The sequence below is a fragment of the Takifugu flavidus genome, chromosome 14 (genome assembly GCF_003711565.1).
Source record: "Takifugu flavidus isolate HTHZ2018 chromosome 14, ASM371156v2, whole genome shotgun sequence".
Taxonomy (NCBI): domain Eukaryota; kingdom Metazoa; phylum Chordata; class Actinopteri; order Tetraodontiformes; family Tetraodontidae; genus Takifugu; species Takifugu flavidus.
This window is the reverse complement of record NC_079533.1, coordinates 14,373,582-14,391,422: the sequence shown is the minus strand read 5'-3', so window position 1 is coordinate 14,391,422 and position 17,841 is coordinate 14,373,582. Positions and strand designations below refer to the sequence as shown.

The window sequence follows — 17,841 nt, the reverse complement described above, 5'->3', positions numbered from 1 at the left end:
TGAAATGTGAGAAATCCCAGGAGGTCTCCGAGTGTTTGTCACAAAACACTTGATAATTTTTTGATTTATGCATAGAAAATGAGTCAACACATATAAAATGTAATTTAAATATCTGAAAAGGTGAAACAAACTCTGGGAATCTTGTTTTAAAAAAAGGCACGCACTCACAAACACACAAACGTAACCAGGCTCACATGAAAATCTAAAGAGAAAGGTCTGATCTCCATCATGTTTTCCACATGGTCTCCATCATCTGACCTCTTAAATGAAGCTCCTGTCATGACAACTCGATGCACCTCCTCTTCCTCTGCAGTCACAGTCGCTCACGGGGTAGCGGCGCCTCCTACTGGTCATGTTGAGAACCTGCAGCTAAAAGAATCACAATTTTCACAGGACAGATGTGCGCAAGCTCCTAAAAAGAGCCAAACTGTTTCAAAAAGCCCCGGTTTAAAACAGCAGTGATTAATATAGAAAGGTAAAACAAATGAATCATTTATAGCTTGTTTTTTGTAATGATTTGAGTGTAAACTAAGGGAAATAATAACAAAACTGAAAGTGACTTCACCCTCTAGTCATACCAGTCATAACAAGATGTCACCAGCGCCTGGTTTTAGAATGCGAAATGTAAGGTGTCCAGGTTTAAAAGAGGTGACTTTAAATGCCCCCAGGAGATTTTTTTTATTTGATTGATCCCATCCATTTCCCTTTCCAGAGGTTTGTTGAGACTCCCGTGTGAGGATGATATAAAAGGCTTCTACCCGTGGGGAGGGGAACGCTGACCCCCTCCCCCACAACACTCGCGAGCACACTTGAAATGAAAACACGCTTTTCCAGCTTTTGTCAAGCTCAAAGATGAGATGCAATCAGCCTGTGCTGTCGTTAATAGGCCAGTTTGCGTTTAAAGGTTATGCACGCCCGTTCTGACAGCCCTGACTGGAGTAAGTGTGTGAAAATAAAGTCACAAAGGTCAGAACTGATCTTTTCAGCCGTCAGTCATAACAAGCCAAAAGTAATATTGCTTCAATGGGCTTTAGAGAGATTATTTGATTCCCGGAAATGGAAATTCAATTGACCATAAAGTTGCAACAAAATGTTATTTTGACATTTGTTGCACAAATATCACACCAGGCAGCGGCTCACTTTGGCCGCAGGGTAGCGCCAGTGGCATAATTACACAACGTGATTAATTACCAACTAAAAGAACAAAGAAAAACAACTGAGGGGAACATTGTTTCATGGTTAACCTAAAATAACATATTTATGGCGCATCGGTCATCATAATAACCTTCACATCTGAACATTGAGTGTAGGTGTTATGCAATAATTTATTAACCAGCGAAAATCAACATGTAAACTGATGTTTGAAAAATAATTTGCACTTTTAACACCGTGATGTCTGTGAGCATTGTTTGCCAATCAGTCGTCCATTATACAGCTTTCTGTAATTAATATAACGGCATGTAGGGAGTACAGATACAGGCGGCTTAATCTGCAGGTTTGAACCAGACCGCAGCGCCCTCTTCAGGTTATTTCGAGGAGCAGCAGCGGCTCTGGAGTTGACTGCAGAAACCTCACAGGTAAAAGCTCAACAAGTATAAAAACAGTAAAAACAGACTTTACCCCATCAACTCCCCCGGCTTCAGCACAGTACAATAAAGATATATAAATGCAAATACATGCATTTTTGTAATTATGAATGAGGAGCGTATTAAAATACTGAGGTGGATTCTGGTATCACCGATAAAATAATTATCACAAATTTTCCATAAAGTCCCATAAAAATATCGACAACACGCGAGCTCCCTCTGGTGGCTGACCGCAGTATATGTCATTTCTCAAATCATTACAATGTAATGATGATTTTTTTTTTAACCTTTAATCTGTTTTAACGTTTATCAGGAGAATAATGAACCTGAAACTCAGTATAAACTCAATAATAAATGTAAAACCAAACTCTCCCTTTTTTAACAACCAGTAAAATGTTGCATACTGTTCCCATAAGCAGAACGGGGTCAAAATTAAACGAGAACTGTTATGGTCCACGCAGCAGCATCGTCAATTGTTCTCATCTTCCTCTTCTTCCTCTTCATCCTCACCCTCGCTGTCCTCTAACAACCGGGACTGGCGGGCCAGCCGCTGCGCCACAGCCGTTACCATGGCAGCACCCTTCCCACTGCCATCCTCAGAGACCATGAAGGTGATGTGACACGCGGGGGCGAGGAGGCGCACCGTGGCCTGGAGCTCTTCGCTGAAACTACGCACATTATAAATTAACATTATTAGGAATCCTCCATCACAATGTGTAAACATGTGACCTTCTCTCATGTCTTTTTGCCCTCATCTACCTACTTGGGATGTTTTTTGTAAACCGTCCCGTCCACGCCGACAGTGGTCTTCAGGTGGTCCAACTTCCTGTTGTTGCGGATACGATTGGTGATGGCCGCCAGGGCGGCGGCGCAGAGACGAGCGGAGCGAGAGGAGATGGTGTCGCAGCACACTCGCACGACGCGGGCATCGACTTCGTCCCACTTCAGACCCAACTTGGTCAGGATGTGTTCAACATTTTCCAAACTGTGTTCCTCTCTGAAAGGAACGATGAGAAACAAGAGGGGGTCAGGAGGGTCAAATTCCCGGCGGTGCCCTTAAACTGCAGATATGAAGGGATAAATGACGCTTGATTCTCACTCCTCAATCTCAGAGATGAACTTGGTCTCGAACGAGCCTGGCATCAGCAGCGTCTCGGAGGCCTGTCCGCTGAACAGGAAGTTGTCCTCCGTCAGCTTCACCAGCAGCAGCCGGACGATCTCCCCCAAATACATGCCGCTGATCATCTTCTCGAAGCTACAGGAGGCCACCACGAAGGAGCAAGGTTACATTTCAAGGTAACAGGAAGCAGGAAGAATCTTCGGTTTAGAGCAGGTGTATGTACATGTGGACACCGGGATTGACGGACGCTTCGTCCACCATCACATCAAACATAGTCTGGATGTCTTTTAGGGAGCCGTCGTCACCGAAGCCGCCCCACTCTGTGTTGATACACATCCGGCCATCCTCGCCCTCCACACGCTTCACGTTCTTCATCTCCTCCATGTAGCAGGCGTTTGTCCCCGTCCCTATTGAGAAGAAGACAAACAACAGTCCAGTCAAACGGGTCTCAGCTGTTTCAATCAGTTCATTCAACCCATTGCATCACAAACAATTCTGGAATAATTCAAAAGTGTTTGTACTGTTGGGGCCTCGTGGCAAAATTTATGAGGTTAGCGCTTTGCTATAATAGTGTGAGAGTGTCAAAGCAGTGAAAAGGTGTTCCTCGTCTCTGTGGTGACGACATGCTGTTTTTACGTTAGAATGCATGTTATTTTTCCTAGTTACCGATGATCATCCCGATCTCACAGCTCTGGTCCCTGTAGCCGCAGCTCATCATCGTACCCACTGTGTCATTCACCATGGCAACTGTTCCGATCTCATAGTCCTGCACAGACCCGGCAACACACACACACGCGTTAACATCCTTTCTGTTTATGAACTGCACAGTAAAACCAACTGCTGACAAAGAAATTGTCAAAAGTCGTAAGTGCATCCTGCAACATCCACCCGGGGGAAAAAATCTGTTTAGTCAGCAAAAACAGAACTCTGAGGAAAGACCGATTCCTTGGCTCGTCCACTCAGAGAAATGATATCAAGGCCACGCCCACGTTCTGAGGTGCATTCTGGGAAACAAGGCTGTCGGAAGTTCCCCCATTTCCTGAGAAACTCTCATTCAGCATGCTAAACAAAAGTCCATTCGTTTTCAATGACTACTGGTTTTACTTTACTCATCAGCGTGTTGTATCGGATAGACTCCCGACCCTGAAGGAAAAGAACATTTTCTTTCTTTTCTGCCCTGTACGACTGTAACCTGACACCTTTATTCTTTTGCCTTGCAAACAACATACAAAGGACGCAAACCAGATGAACCAGGGGACAAAATATGGAGTAGAGACAAATGTTAATAACCAGCTGAGTGAAGACTCGGTCTCCATTGTTCTAATTTAACTGAACTGAATCTCCAAAGTAAATAATAAGTAAATAAATAACATAATCACCCCTCTCCTCTGGATGGCCTCTTTCAGTAACTTAACCACGTCTTCCCCCTCAACTCCAGAACATTTGAAGCCTTTAGTCCAGCGGATCAGGATACTCTGGAGACACAAATACACAAAACATTGTATCTCTGTTTTTTCCAGCTGGCAATCTTTATTATTATCATCTCCAAAACTGTCCTTGTAGTTAGGACATAACAGCAACGTACTGGTGTGTGTGTGTGTGTGTGTGTGTGTGTGTGTGTGTGTGTGTGGGGGGGGTGTGGGGGTGTGTGTGCGTGTGCGTGCGTATGTGTGTGCGTGCGTGCGTGTGTCTGTGTGTATGTGTGTATGTGTGGGTGGGTGTGTGCGTATGTGTGTGCGTGCGTGTCTCTGTGCGTGTGTGTCTGTGTGTGGGTGAGTGTATTTGTGTGTGTGTGTCCATGCGTGTGTGTGTGTGTGGGGGTGGGTGTGTGCGTATGTGTGTGCGTGCGTGTCTCTGTGCGTGTGTGTCTGTGTGTGGGTGAGTGTATTTGTGTGTGTGTGTCCATGCGTGCCTGTGTATGTGTGTGATTGCACGTGTGTGCGTGTGGGTGCTTGTGTGTGTGTGTGAGAGAGAGAGAGACCTTGTCAATTTCCTTCTGCTCACAGGGGAAAGAAAAGGTGAAGCCGAGCGGAAGAGTTTGTCCCTTCAGGTTCCTGGAGCTGATGAAGTCACCCAGACACGCTGCGATGTGGTCGAACAGCTGTGACCAGGGTGTGACAGCGTTTAGAGAGCGGCTTCATTGTGTGGGCATGAAAGAGCGCACGTCTTTAATAAAGCTGTCAGACCTGCTGTCCGGGCCCCAGCATCATTTCCTTTGGGATGGTGCAGATCTGACTGTCCATCTTCAGGACCTTCTGCTCCTCCTCCACCACGCGGACGTGGAGCACTCGGAAGTGGGTCCCACCCAGGTCCAGGGCCAGGAAGTCGCCCTTCTCTGCCATCAGATCGAGGTCATTACAGCCAACAATCTTGAAGGTAAGAACGACTACAAGCGTATAGTGACAGAGGGACCTCACCTGTCCCGTCTGGTGTGGCTCGGACGAAGGTGGGCAGCATCTTGACGGGTGCGTTGTGGTGGGAGTGTTTCCCCAGACCTCGGGTCATGTCCCTCCTGAGCCGATGAGACACCTCCTGCAGCTTTTCCAGAGACAGCTGGAACGGCTCCAGGTAGCCCTGCAGCTGCACCCACACACACGTTCAACAACTCACTAAAACTCAAGTCAAACCTTCAAAAAGGTATTTCTGTGCTGGAATACGCCACAGCACACCGTGGTATATTGTTACTATAGCAACAGTCAGTCATCGCCTGTAAACACGCATCGCTTACAGGACTAGTAAAGCAACTAGTAAGTGTTATAGTATATATACCTACTTTACCTGACATGTATTAGATTTCGCAAATTTCTATTTTTCACTGCATTTTAAGCAGCTTTTGAATACTTTCTGGTCTCTAGATTAGACCTAAACGAAGTCAGCATTAAGTACAGATAACGTGGTGCCTCTGACTGTACTTAATGACCTGTTCTGCAGGAAGTTGGCTGCCTGGTACAACGTGTTACGATCCTCTGGAGGCTGCAGGAACAATTCAAACTATCTTCCTGTTTTCTGCTTGGTTCAAAAGTGGAAAAAGTGCTCAGGAGCCTCAGCGGCTTCACTAATCAGCGAGCAAGTTGAGCCGTCGCGGTCACGTGACCTCACAATAAAATGAAAAAAAGAGGTGAAGCCTCTCTGGTTGGAGTTGGGCGACGTTCAGCAGGTAGAGGCGGGTTTGGTTCTGCTCATGAAGAAGCAGCGAGTCGGGACAAATCGAATCAATGTGAAAAGCAGCTTTAGCTTCTCTTATTATTGCCGATTAAAAAACCCTCAAATTGTGTCAACAATCTCCACAAATATAAAAAAGATGAAAAGAACTATTTGGGATTTAGAATCTTTTTAGAAATCAAGCTGAACCCTTTGTCAGTGTGAATGGAATTTTATGTAAAACAGACATGAACATTTGTAATAACCTGAAATGGGTCCGGCAGAGGTGTTGAGGGATTTGTCTGAGGCTTTCAGGGACAGTCGTATCTCCCTGTATTCAAGTTCCAGATGAACTTTTATGGTAGAACTAGAACATTTTGACTCCCTCATTAACCAGTTAGTGTACTTCTTTTCCACTAAAACCAGTCAATTAATCATTTCTGTCCCACTATAACCAGTCCATTAACTTTTTTGTCCCTGAATAACCCGCCCCTTTATCCTCCGTCCCACTATAACCAGTCCGTTTATCTTCTTTGTCCCACTATAGTCCATTAGCCTCTCTACCCCAGTAAAACCAATACATTAAGCTCCCACTATAACCAGTTCATTTATCCTCTCTCCCACAATAACCAGCCTATTTATCCTCTCTCCCAGTATAACCAGTTCATTTATCCTCTTTCCCAATATAACCAGCCTATTTATCCTCTCTCCCAGTATAACCAGTTCATCTATCCTCTCTCCCACTATAACCAGCCCATTAATCCTCTCTCCCAGTATAACCAGTTCATTTATCCTCTCTCCCAGTATAACCAGTTCATTTATCCTCTCTCCCAGTATAACCAGCCATTTATCCTCTCTCCCACTATAACCAGCCCATTTATCCTCTCTCCCACTATAACCAGCCCATTTATCCTCTCTCCCAGTATAACCAGCCCATTATCCTCTCTCCCAGTATAACCAGCCCATTTATCCTCTCTCCCACTATAACCAGCCCATTTATCCTCTCTCCCACTATAACCAGCCCATTAATCCTCTCTCCCACTATAACCAGCCCATTTATCCTCTCTCCCAGTATAACCAGCCCATTTATCCTCTCTCCCACTATAACCAGCCCATTAATCCTCTCTCCACTATAACCAGCCCATTTATCCTCTCTCCCACTGTAAGAGTTCACTTATGTTGGCTCATTCATGGATTGAGTCACAGTGTTTGGCAGGTGATACAATAATGCTCACATTAACCTCTGGCAACATCAGCATTATTGGCTCAGACAGTTATGTCAAGTGTTATTAAGAAGTAGTAACACTCGACATAACGTCTGAGCCAGTTATTAAGCAGTAATAACCTCTGCGTTTCAGGACATGTGGAATGAGTCCGGACACAAACAAAACACTTGTAGAAATTTTCCACACGAGTGAAGTTTGTGTGCGTCAGATGTTTCCTCTCTTTCAGGCTCTTGTCCCAACACGCTCGCAGCAGCGCTGCCCTCCGTGGAGGCGGCGCCATTTTCATACCTTCATCGTGACTCTGGCAGATCAGACGTGTCCTCTACTCAGATCTTATCACTTCATCTATTCTACAACACAAATGACTGTTCTGAGCCTCAGCTGAGGTTCCTCATCAGCATGAGGTCATGAGTCGATGTGTGTGTGCGTGTGTGTGTGTGTGTGTGCGTGTGTGGGGGGGGGGTCCTGTACCGTGATCAGTTTGTCTGCAGGAATGCCCTCCAGATGCAGCGATGAGCGGTCTGTGTTCATGTTGGTCCAGGTGGAAATCTGTGTGTCCAATGTTCTCTGGAAGAGGAAGCAATTAAAACATCAATATGGCATCTGCTGCCATCCCTTTTGAGAAAACCCATTTACAAAAATGTGCCAGAAAGCAGGGAGCAAAAGTGCGGCTCGACCCCGACCCGATGGTGGTGCCCGCAAAGAGACTCTGCACGTAAATCTGCACGTGAAGGGAAGTAGTTAAAGCTACTGGGCTTTGATACTGTACTTGGATGCTCAAACGTCAGCATTCCTCCAGGAATCCTCATCATCGCCAAAATTCAGTCATCCATTCCCAATTATTGTTTGCTGAAATTTTAATTTAAATCCATTTATAACTTTGAAAGCCATTTTGCTAAGAACCTCCGGCTGACACAACCTTGTCAGCAGAGTTAAAAATTTATATTTTACTCTTTACTTTCAGGGTGGGGGATTGGCAAAATCAACAATTAATGATTAAACTGAACTGAAACTGATTAAAATTAACAGTTTATTATAATTAATATAATTGATTTATTTTTATGATCTCTGCCTCTCCTCTCCTCTCCTTTCCTCTCCCCTCTTCTCCTCTCCTCTCCTCTCTCCTTTCCTCTCCCTCTCCTCTCCTCTCTTCTCTTCTCTTCTGCCTCTCCTCTCCTCTCCTCTCCTTTCCTCTCCTCTCCCCTCTTCTCCTCTCCTCTGCCTCTCCTCTCTTCTCTTCTGCCTCTCCTCTCCTCCTCTCCTCCCCTCCTCTCTCCTCTCCTCTCCTCTCCTCTCCTCTCCTCTCCTCTCCTCTCCTCTCCTCCCCCTTCTCCTCCCTCTCTACCCAACCAGCCATCAGCAGGAGGGTCCCCCTACATGAGCCTGGTCCTGCTCAAGGTTTCTTCCTGTTAAAGGGGAGTTTTTCCTTGACACTGTTGCTTGTGCCACTACCACTGGCCCTGGGATTCTGGAAAGCACCTTGTGACAATTTTAATTGTAACAGACGGTATATAAATGGAGACTGATTGATTGATTGATTGATTGATTGATTGATTGATTGATTAGATAAAAATGTTAAGTTGGAGCTGTTATAGATGCTTGTTACTACACGTCAATACACACACACAAGTTAGAAATTAGCCAATAGTGTCTTGAGAAAGGAGGATGTAAGATTAATTCTAGAGAAAAATTGTGAAAATGAACACTTTACCTTCCCCAGAGCTTCAATTACTAACTGGAAGAGTGTACATTGATTTAAAGGAGCCATTCAAACTTTAAGGTAGCTAAAGCTTCAATATTTGTTTTACCACGTCTACGTCTCCTGGTCTTACCTTCGACCAATATTGGTTTTGCTGACGGCAATCAATTAAAATTGTGATATTCAAATGAGATCGGGAGACCATGATCTTTGAAACATCATTTGCCAACTAGGAGAATATGATCACTTAGCTCCATGACCAGCCTTTGCTGCTAAATCTGCTTTCTGGTGAGCTGATAGCATCAAGTTCCCTTAAGGCTGCAACGTTGCTCGAGGAGACTTCCGTTTTTTAATCTCTGTGTAAAGATCAAGTAAATGTTGCTCCGTTTATCAAATCGTGATCAGATTAAACCTTCAGCTGTTCATTTATTCCATCGTCAGCGTTAAACTGGTCAGGTCAAGGTGTGACCTGTTGTTCTGGTTCCACATCTCCATCCTCTCGGGGGTTATTGTAGCACCCCCTCTGAAAGCAAGGTGCACTTCACAGAGGTCAGCCTGCAGAAACGGCCGCCGGCCCCGACACTTCAAAAATCTCCTGATTGGGCACATTGAACTCCTACTAAACTTTCTGGAATGCCAGATATGCCGGATTCTCATCCTCCAGCTTTTCCTTAGTATCTTTACTTGACAAAGAAAATTGATAAAATTAGCTTCTGCAAAGCAGATTGAGCAACTCATTCTGCGTAATTCTGAAAACTACTGGCCGTGGTTGGGCCATAGAAATGAACACATCTGTGGGTGTGTGTCCTCCTCTCTTACAACACCCTGCTGCTCCGAATGACAACCAGTTTAATCCACCGTCTTTCACCGGAAAGCCACGCCCCCACCGAACCCAGAGTCGAAAAGTATCCGATTATGGACCGGTTGCCTTGGAGACACTTTTCAAAAGTGTAATAGTAATCGTAAAAAGTTTCGAGCATCAGTCCGTGGACGGAGACGTCCAGACAGGGTCTATTTTCTCTCACTCACCTTTGCGTCCTCCGCCAGTCCGAGGCAGCTGAGACTGTCGCGGGTGCCGCGTTTGGGAATCGGAATTTAAAGACGAGCTCGTGACGTAACGCGCGGGGAGGATGCCGGGCGAGGCTCGAGCGCAAGGCGCGTGCATCTCTGTATGAAATACGCGCGGGAGTTTCCCAGCGTCAATTAAGTCGGAAATATTTATTTGAAATGATTTCTTTTTAAACCAGCTCCGGGACTGTCGGCTGGGATTTGGGTCTGAATAAGACCGTAAAGGCAACTTGACGCTCCTCGAGTCAGTCGTCCTTTTTTTTTTGGTTTGGCCGTAACTACGTCATACAGGTGTGACAGGTTTTACTTGCTGGAGGCGCTCAATGGTCGCTGCTGACATGTCAACTCGTCTTTAACATAAAGGAGGCGAGATGATCGCGATGGAAAAACTGGATGTGAAAGTTTCCAAGAATGACACTGACACATTCATTCAGTGCGTTACAAAGATTTTACTCCTGGTTTGCGACATCAGTCATGTTTAGACGCGTTGACACAACAGAAGATCAACGACAACGAACTTTTCACTGGACTTTAAATGACACAACAAAACCATTTCACAGAAAAGTGCCGGGTTGTATTTCGGAGCCGTTTTACTGATACCGCCGTCGTCATGGCAACATGAATTCCCGCTTACAGGAAATGGACAAAACTTCTTCTGCTTTAAGAATAGCAGCACTTGCAGGTTTCTGTCAGACAGTTGTTATTAAGCTAAATTTGCAATTTTATATTTATTGGGGGATTTGCGGGAGCACATTATTGTCAAAAATAGATTTAATAATCAGCAAAACTCAGAATAATGACGTTTAAAAAGTAGCAACATGTAGCAATAAATATATTTTTGAGTTTAGAAAAGTTGCTCTGTACATTCTAGAACTGCTTCTCCTATACTAGGACAAATAATTAGGAGCTCACTTTTGTTAGCATGCTAACACTGCGATTGTTATGGTTTCGTTAGCACTTTGTTCCCAAAATACACAAGTTTGACCACAACAAGGTTGAGGTGGCGCTTGGGGGCAGGTACATTTATCTGTAGATGATGTGATCTGTCCAGCAGTGTTTTCTAGAGATTTCAGGGCAAACAAAACTCCAAAAATCATAAAAAGCTCAGAGCACCCCAGCAAGAAACATTTCAGCCTGTGAAGAGGTAGTCCGACACATCTGCAACAGTAACACAGTCATAGGGGGGAAAAAACAGTTCCAAATCTGCCGACTGAGCAGTGTTTTATAAGGCCTCAGATCAGGATCGGCTCCTGGTCACCTTCACCTCCGCCTGCGGTTCAGCTTCCTGGAACGTTGTTGCTTCCTGAAGTCGATGAGACAGTCGGTGGCCTCAGAGATGGGAGTGAAGGACCTGATGGGGGAGTTGCTGATTCTGACTGCTCTTTCGTCAGCCTCCTCCGCCACATCATCATCGTCGTCATCATTCAGCAGGTCGATGACATACCTGACAGCAGCACAAACGGTGATGTTTTACTGCCTGTTATTTTTATGTTTGGGTTAATACGGCTGGAGTATTTCATCTGTGTATCCATGTTTAAAAGTCAGGGTTTATTGTGACTGCTCACCCAGGCTGGAGTTTGGATCCACTTGGTCTCGCCTCTGTGAACACACAACGTCTTTAGAAAAACACGCCTAAATTCAAACATTGAACCTGCAACAAGACTCACCTGAGTCTCTACTCTCTGTTTTGTCCAGAGCTGACAGCAGATTTTCCGTCTGGAAGGTCAGAAAAACAGTTATTTTGTTGACACCAAGGAATCCATCTTTAGTCCTGGAATTCTAGAGCACCTTTGATTGCTGGATGCAGAGTTCTGTGTGTTTGCCATAGTCTCTCAGGGGGACCACAGCCTGGCAGATGTAACATTTCTCTCTGTTGCTGGGGAAATGAGCAGAACAATAAACAGACCGATCTCTGGATGTGAAGGCTGGTGAGGCTCAAGGTGAGGCTGCGGCGCCGTTTACCTGACGGTGCTGCACGACTCGGCGAGCTCTTCCTCCTCCTTCCGCGCCCTCTTCCTCCGTGGCTTCAATGACGCTTGTAAAGAGACACAAGTCAGTAAAATCAGCAGGTAAAAATCCATTAAAGGTCAGCTCTTCCTACCTTGGTGGAAGTCAGGTTCCGGCCTGTCTTGGGTGGTTTCCTCACCGTCGCAGTACGCAGCGTGGACCTCGATCTCCGTCATCGGGTACGACCTCTGACACATGGGACAGTTTACGCCGGGTTCCCTGGCCTGACAGGTGACGGGCAGATCTGGCTCGGGGGACGTCGCCCTCCGCAGTGCTCCGTCTCCCAAGTCGTCCATCTCCACGTCCTCCTCTGTCTTCCCCCTATCTAAGACGTCTTCCTCTGAACTGCTCTCCAACAGAGCTGAAAACAATCGCAGGAAATCAGGGTTTGCGTCGTTTCTGCTCGCAGTCGTTCACAAATAAGATTTCAAAATCAGGATCTAAACTGGTTTTATCTGCAATTTATTCATTACCGAAAGCTACAAATGTGAAAGTAGAAGATAACCCTCCTCCCTTTGAGCTACGGTGGCTTTTGCAGGACTCATGCCTCATTCATCCTCCATGTTTTGGTACCAGAGCAGTGAAGAATAAAGCAGATCTCCTTGGTTCGCCTCCTAAATGTGTGGACTCACCGTCAATGTCAGCCTCCTTCAGCTGCTCATCAGCGGCCGTGGAATCGTCCTGCAGGATCATGTCAACGTCCAGCAGATCGGGGCTTTTAGATGGAAGCTGTGTGGGGAAGGAACACCTGAAACCTCTCAGTTACAGTCTAATATGTTACCAGGCTTCCAATCCAACCTCGGAGTGTTTGTGTCCAACTCGGCGTATGGACTCACCTGTGCTGCAGCGTCGGCGACCACGATCACGTCTTGCGTCCTGTCGTCATGCATGTCGCTCAGCTGCGTCTCTGTTGCACCATTGAGATCTCAGCGTCTGATGTGTTAGCAACTGCATAAAAACAGGGCGGCGCTTCTGTACCTGGACAAACGCGGCAGTCATCAGTGTCCATCAGCCCTCCGTCTTCCTCGTCTCTCTTCTCCGGTGGCTCATATTCAGCCTCGCCTTCGTTGCCCCCTCCTTCCCCCCCCTCCGCATTAGTGTCGCCGGCCTCACACGGCTTCTTACTCCTCAGTCGGAGAACGCGCCTGAAGTTCAGAGTATACAATAGTTGTGTTTTTTAGTTTCCTGGCTATCTTAGCACACAGCCTTTATCTGTATTGTTTGAGGGGGTTTAATGTCATAAAAATCTTCTGTTTTCATCCTCATCACGTAGCATACGTGTCAAATAATCTAGTACTTAATTACAAACTTGTGCATATATTCATATTTATGAGTGATAAGGCCATTTAACATCCCCAGCATCATAGTGGCTTAGCCAATAAAGCTCTGTTGATTTCCTCACCCACCACCTGCCAGAACCTGTGTTTGTTCCTGCAAGACCTCCAGCAGTGAGTAACACTAGCTATATTTTACATCTGGAGCAGTGTGGGACAGTTGGGGAATGTCACAACTTGATGCTACATTTTTTTGGAGCGATTTATAGAAAAAGCTCATGTATTTCTTTTATGAAATCTCTTATTTTGAGGTAACGAAAGAAATCCACAGTCTCAAATAAAGGTTGACCCGTCTGTTAGGGTACCTAGAAAAGGATCATCTGAGCAGCCTCGTGACAATAGTCATTTACAAGATAGCCACAGGATTAGGGAAGTATTCCATCTCTCTAATTCCATTCTAATGCACTAAATATTTTGTCTAAATGTGTATTCCTAAATAATTAAACCTGCTAGGAGACCGCCAAAAGGGAAAATTTAGGCTGACTCTTTAAGCTCTCCACATACAAGACCTCAGACTTATTAAAGTTCATTTTATAGTCTTAAAAAAGGACTGAATCTCCTCAGGTTTAGCTCAAAAGATTAGGTCATCATCAGCACACAGTGTTGTCAGCATTCTGTGTGGTGCTTTTAAGCCACGTATGGCTCCTGATTGCTTCAGCTCGTGGTTAATGAACTCCATGTTGGTTTTTACCTTCTGGAAAAATCGTCTTGGGGTGAATCAGCAGATGATTGATGAGTCGACTGAGGGGACGTCTAAAAAAGAATATTGTAATTAAAATAATTGGTTATTACACAGTCTTAACCAGTTATAGACAGTCTGTGGTACCTCTGGCTGGGGTAAGATGGCCTCCCCCCACTCAGCTTTTCTCGGCAGACCCCTCTGCGCCTGTTTCAGACTCTTCTCGTAAACCTCCATCTGAGCCAGGATCACCTGAGAAACACAGAAAAGGGGGAGCAAAAAGTTTTCAGTAAATAAATGAACTTGAATAATGACAGAAGCAACCTTTAATTTTACAAATCTTCACCCGTGTGTAGCTGTCAGGGTCCAGACCTCGGGGACAAAACGGAACCCCCCAGTAGTAGTGCACTGTCGAGCTGCCTGCACACTCGGGCGCCTTGCTGGCTGTTTCCTGCCTGCCGATTGTCTCCTTTGCAGCTGTGAAATTCTGACCTTGTTCGGTGGACAACGAGAATCTACCAGACACAATAAGACTGATAAGTAGAAGCAAAAACTTAATGTCGCCTCACACGGGATGCTTTGGTACCCGCGGATTATTGGTGATGGTCCTGCAGAAGTTCCAGGCAGGTGGTTGAGGGTGGTGGACTGTTCTTCTGCCCGGTGGACAGGCATCTCATCTGGAAAGACCGGGCTTGGAGAACCTACCTGCTGACACATGTGGAGGAGGAAATAACAGCAGCAGCATGTAAAACATGTAACAGCAGCAGCATGTAAAACAGGGCCGTGAGGAGGGTCTCAGTACCGTGATGTCTTCATCTTCATCGGACCACAGGAGTGTCATGTTGCTGCTCAGCTGCTGCTCTGCATGTCTGGATTCTTCCTCCAGCTTCTCAGCAGTACGACCTAAAATCGGAGAGCAGCCACAGAGCGTCACACCCTGCTGAGGGATAGAAAGAGCCTGAGCAGTTTTCACTGTACCTGAGAGGGACGGCTGGTTCAGCCCGACAGGATTTATCAGAACAGCCTGAAACAACAGAGAAGTTAAATAAATTCATGCACCTTTTTTGCTAAAATTGTGGTGATGCAGAAATTTTAGTCAAGTTTTTTGGCAGTTGTGAGCGTAGACGTCCACTAGGGGTCAGTGTGCTGACGAGTTTGGCAGATCCTCGCTCAAACCAAACATTTGCATGTTTTATCAACTGAGACTTTGTGACCTCCTGCGCAGTTAAATCTTTCTCGCCTCTTTCATGGAGTGCTTCTGCATGTCCAGACAAGTCCGTGGGAGTCGTTCAGTCCTGTCAAACACGGGACTTCTACTTCGAAGGTGCTCGGCTTCTCCTTCAGTGCTGCTAGAGGATCCTGGACTTCTACAGGTTGCTGATATTTCTGCAGGGTTTTTTGGAAAAACTGGACTCTGAGACCGACTGGAAGTGGATCTCACCACAGATGTTACACTCTCCTGAGATGAGAAATCGAATTTTGAGTTACAGTTGTGGACTTGGAGTCTGCAGGGACTCGGACTGGCCGCAGGCGGAGAATTCCGGCCGAACACCGGACTTCTGCAGTTCTCAGGAGTTGAATCTCCACCATCTCCCAGGTGGCTGTCGGAGAAAACCGGACTTTTGCGAAATGCACGGCCACTGCTGCGTTCAGGGCTTTTGGGAAATGTGGGGCTGCCGAGCTGAGCAGGTAAAGACTTCAGAGGAGAACTGTCCTGAGAACACCACACAAACCCTGAGCTCACACAAGTCTGCAGCAGGTCCTGGCTCAGGCGGGGGACGTGAACCTCGGCTTTGAAGTAAGATGAGGGGAAGATGGGGGATTTCTGGAGGGGACACTCCTCGATCTGGGTCAATTCAGAGCCCTGATATGTTTGTAAAGAGAAAAGACAATGTTTCAATCAACACATCATTAACACCAGAGTGAAGTTTAAAAGTCTTCCACCTACGATAAATACAAAGTTATATAAGACATACAATAGAAGCGGGCCTAAAGCTTTAAAAGTTCCTCCAGTAGAAATGCTCTATCTGGATGTTTTCTGAAGCAGGAATAAATGCCCAGACCAACACGGCGTCACCAGAGAAATTTTGGACAAACCTCCAGTGAGTCCAGCTGCAGGTCCGGGACGTCGGAACTGCTTGGTGAAGTCTGCGAGTAGATTTTCTGAGTTGGAGGCAAATCTGGCATTTCCAGCAGAGGACTTCCCTCTTTCCTTTTACGCTTTCGACTCATTGTACTTTCATCTGTGCTGCGTTTTGTTCCTGAGAATAAAAAAGAAGATAAAAGTCCTCTTTGGACCGAAACAATAAGAATGAGTGTAAGAAAATTACAGCCGAATTCAGGGCTAAACCTCGTCTCTGCTCCTTTGGTGTGCAGATGTCCCCTGATGCCCCCTGACTGACGGCTGATGTTGAATTTCCATTTGAGTACCAGAGTTTCCTTCGAGGGCAGATCATGGAGGGAGCGGCTGTTTCATCCAGCAGGCTCTGACTTTGAAATGGACACAGCTGATTCTGCGGTCTCATCTGCACAAAACAATGAATGATTTTATTAAGAAGTGAAGAGTAAAAAACACTGGAACGCCCTGAATGAGGTCCTGTTGGTGAAATAGCCTGTTTGGAAGGCGACTTTTACAAAGTCACTAAATTGTCCATATTTGTGTACAGTCAAATACGCTGTACTCACACTCTCCCGGATGGCTTTCATCATGGCCTCCTCTTCTTCTTTCTGCCGTCTGATTGCTACGATATTGGCTTCCTGTTCACTCAGATTAAGAGCCAAGTCTATCATCTCCTCTTCAGTCATCTCTGAAGACGACAGCGACAGATGCACAAAGTCACCGTGCACCGTGAATACTTCATGATCGATATTGTGGAGCGTCTTTTGACACCCAACACTCACTCACCGTTAGGTCTGGAGTTGTTCTGTCTCTCTTGTTTGCATTTTTCTCTCAATGTCATGGGTGACAGACGCGATGACGGCGGCTTGCCCTGAAAGAAAGAGACAAAAAGTTTTGTTGAGATGGACTGTCTGGAAAAATGCTGCAAAGGTCACATAAATCATGACCAACTGGGTATCATATAACATGAGGTTTCACAGCGTTTACTAAAGCTTTTGTGGGTTTACACTGTCATCTCTGGTGTCCAGCACTTCATCCTCCGATCGGTCTCCAGCAGGGATGTCAAAGGCATCCTTGACTCCTTCATTCCTCATCCTCGTCTTTAACCGAGAACCCGAGAAAAACAAAAAAACAAGCACGGTTACACAGCCCAAAACAATTCTGCAAGAAATCTCTGCTTCATTAATGCTTTTTAAAAAAAATTAAAAATCTTAAAAACTAATGAGTTCACACGAGGCTGAACTGATTTATTGGTAACATGTGAAAAAATAAGTTAAAGAAACTGATTGGCAATAAACTTTCAATTTAATTAATTATATTAATGCCGGCTATCTTCAAATTAAAAAAAATAGCTTTAATCCTGTCATAAACCACGGACTAACTATATAACACAACAATAGCGTTACACTTGTATAATAAAGCAACGCATAGAAATTGTTAACACAGCAGTTTGTGCCACATTATCGATTAGATGATGAGGAAGGAAGTCATTTTTATCTCACCTGTCGGACGCGATGTGACGGAGAAATGAGGAAAAGATCGAGGAATGTCTTATTTACAGTTTTGGTACAGTTAGCTTACACAAACACACTCGGGAACGAGTGGCTAAAACTGCAAATAAAGTTCACATTTTCCATTTTTCTCAACAGGAAACTTCGCGATTGAAGTGCACCTGTAGTGGCCGCAGCTCTGTGTGATCAGTGGTCGGATGAAACGGTTTTGAAGCCACTAATGTTCGTTTTAGAAGCACTGACGAATGAGTTTTCCTCACTTTCGCGGCGCCATGTTTGTTTCTACCCACGCACTCACGTGACCTTACGCAAGATGCGTTTAGGTTCCAGTCGAGAATTGGAAATTCTAAA

At 45.5% G+C, this 17,841-nt stretch overlaps 2 protein-coding genes across 6 annotated transcripts; both read right to left on the bottom strand.

Moving 5' to 3' along the window:
- Positions 1-1,305: 1,305 nt before the first annotated feature.
- On the bottom strand, positions 1,306-9,865 carry LOC130537405 (hexokinase-4-like). Its single transcript, XM_057054213.1, has 11 exons — positions 9,802-9,865; positions 7,545-7,640; positions 5,124-5,286; positions 4,893-5,041; positions 4,688-4,807; positions 4,086-4,181; positions 3,373-3,472; positions 2,930-3,113; positions 2,686-2,841; positions 2,350-2,583; positions 1,306-2,254 (listed from the first exon to the last, which is right to left on the bottom strand). The coding sequence occupies exons 2-11, from the start codon at positions 7,602-7,604 to the stop codon at positions 2,056-2,058; spliced, it is 1,461 nt and encodes a 486-aa protein (XP_056910193.1). The 5' UTR covers positions 7,605-7,640; positions 9,802-9,865; the 3' UTR covers positions 1,306-2,055.
- A 404-nt stretch (positions 9,866-10,269) lies between these two features.
- On the bottom strand, positions 10,270-17,787 carry uimc1 (ubiquitin interaction motif containing 1). 5 transcript variants are annotated; one of them, XM_057054208.1, is made up of 22 exons: positions 17,482-17,787; positions 16,987-17,079; positions 16,766-16,850; positions 16,546-16,667; positions 16,211-16,385; positions 15,958-16,121; positions 15,101-15,724; positions 14,839-14,884; positions 14,663-14,763; positions 14,447-14,568; positions 14,207-14,375; positions 14,008-14,112; positions 13,873-13,934; positions 12,826-12,992; positions 12,684-12,754; positions 12,480-12,576; positions 11,942-12,208; positions 11,803-11,875; positions 11,629-11,716; positions 11,508-11,556; positions 11,406-11,439; positions 10,270-11,284 (listed from the first exon to the last, which is right to left on the bottom strand). In XM_057054208.1, the coding sequence occupies exons 2-22, from the start codon at positions 17,071-17,073 to the stop codon at positions 11,101-11,103; spliced, it is 2,892 nt and encodes a 963-aa protein (XP_056910188.1). In that variant the 5' UTR covers positions 17,074-17,079; positions 17,482-17,787; the 3' UTR covers positions 10,270-11,100. The 5 variants fall into 5 exon arrangements, with proteins under 5 accessions (XP_056910188.1, XP_056910190.1, XP_056910189.1 ...); XM_057054210.1 differs by having other exon boundaries at positions 11,629-11,710; XM_057054209.1 differs by having other exon boundaries at positions 14,447-14,565.
- Positions 17,788-17,841: the final 54 nt, after the last annotated feature.

Bases quoted from the DNA above. Each gene is read 5' to 3' on its own strand.
- LOC130537405 (XM_057054213.1), bottom strand. From the start codon at position 7,604: ATGAACACAGACCGCTCATCGCTGCATCTGGAGGGCATTCCTGCAGAC. The intron at 4,182-4,687 runs GTCTCTCTCTCT...TTGTGTCTCCAG, and splicing joins AGCAGAAGGAAATTGACAAG to AGTATCCTGATCCGCTGGAC. The intron at 3,473-4,085 runs GTGATTATGTTA...GGGTCTGTGCAG, and splicing joins AGGCCATCCAGAGGAGAGGG to GACTATGAGATCGGAACAGT.
- uimc1 (XM_057054208.1), bottom strand. From the start codon at position 17,073: ATGAGGAATGAAGGAGTCAAGGATGCCTTTGACATCCCTGCTGGAGAC. The intron at 16,851-16,986 runs GTAAACCCACAA...TCTTTCTTTCAG, and splicing joins TGGACACCAGAGATGACAGT to GGCAAGCCGCCGTCATCGCG. The intron at 12,993-13,872 runs GTAAAAACCAAC...TCTGAACTTCAG, and splicing joins CAAGACGATTTTTCCAGAAG to GCGCGTTCTCCGACTGAGGA.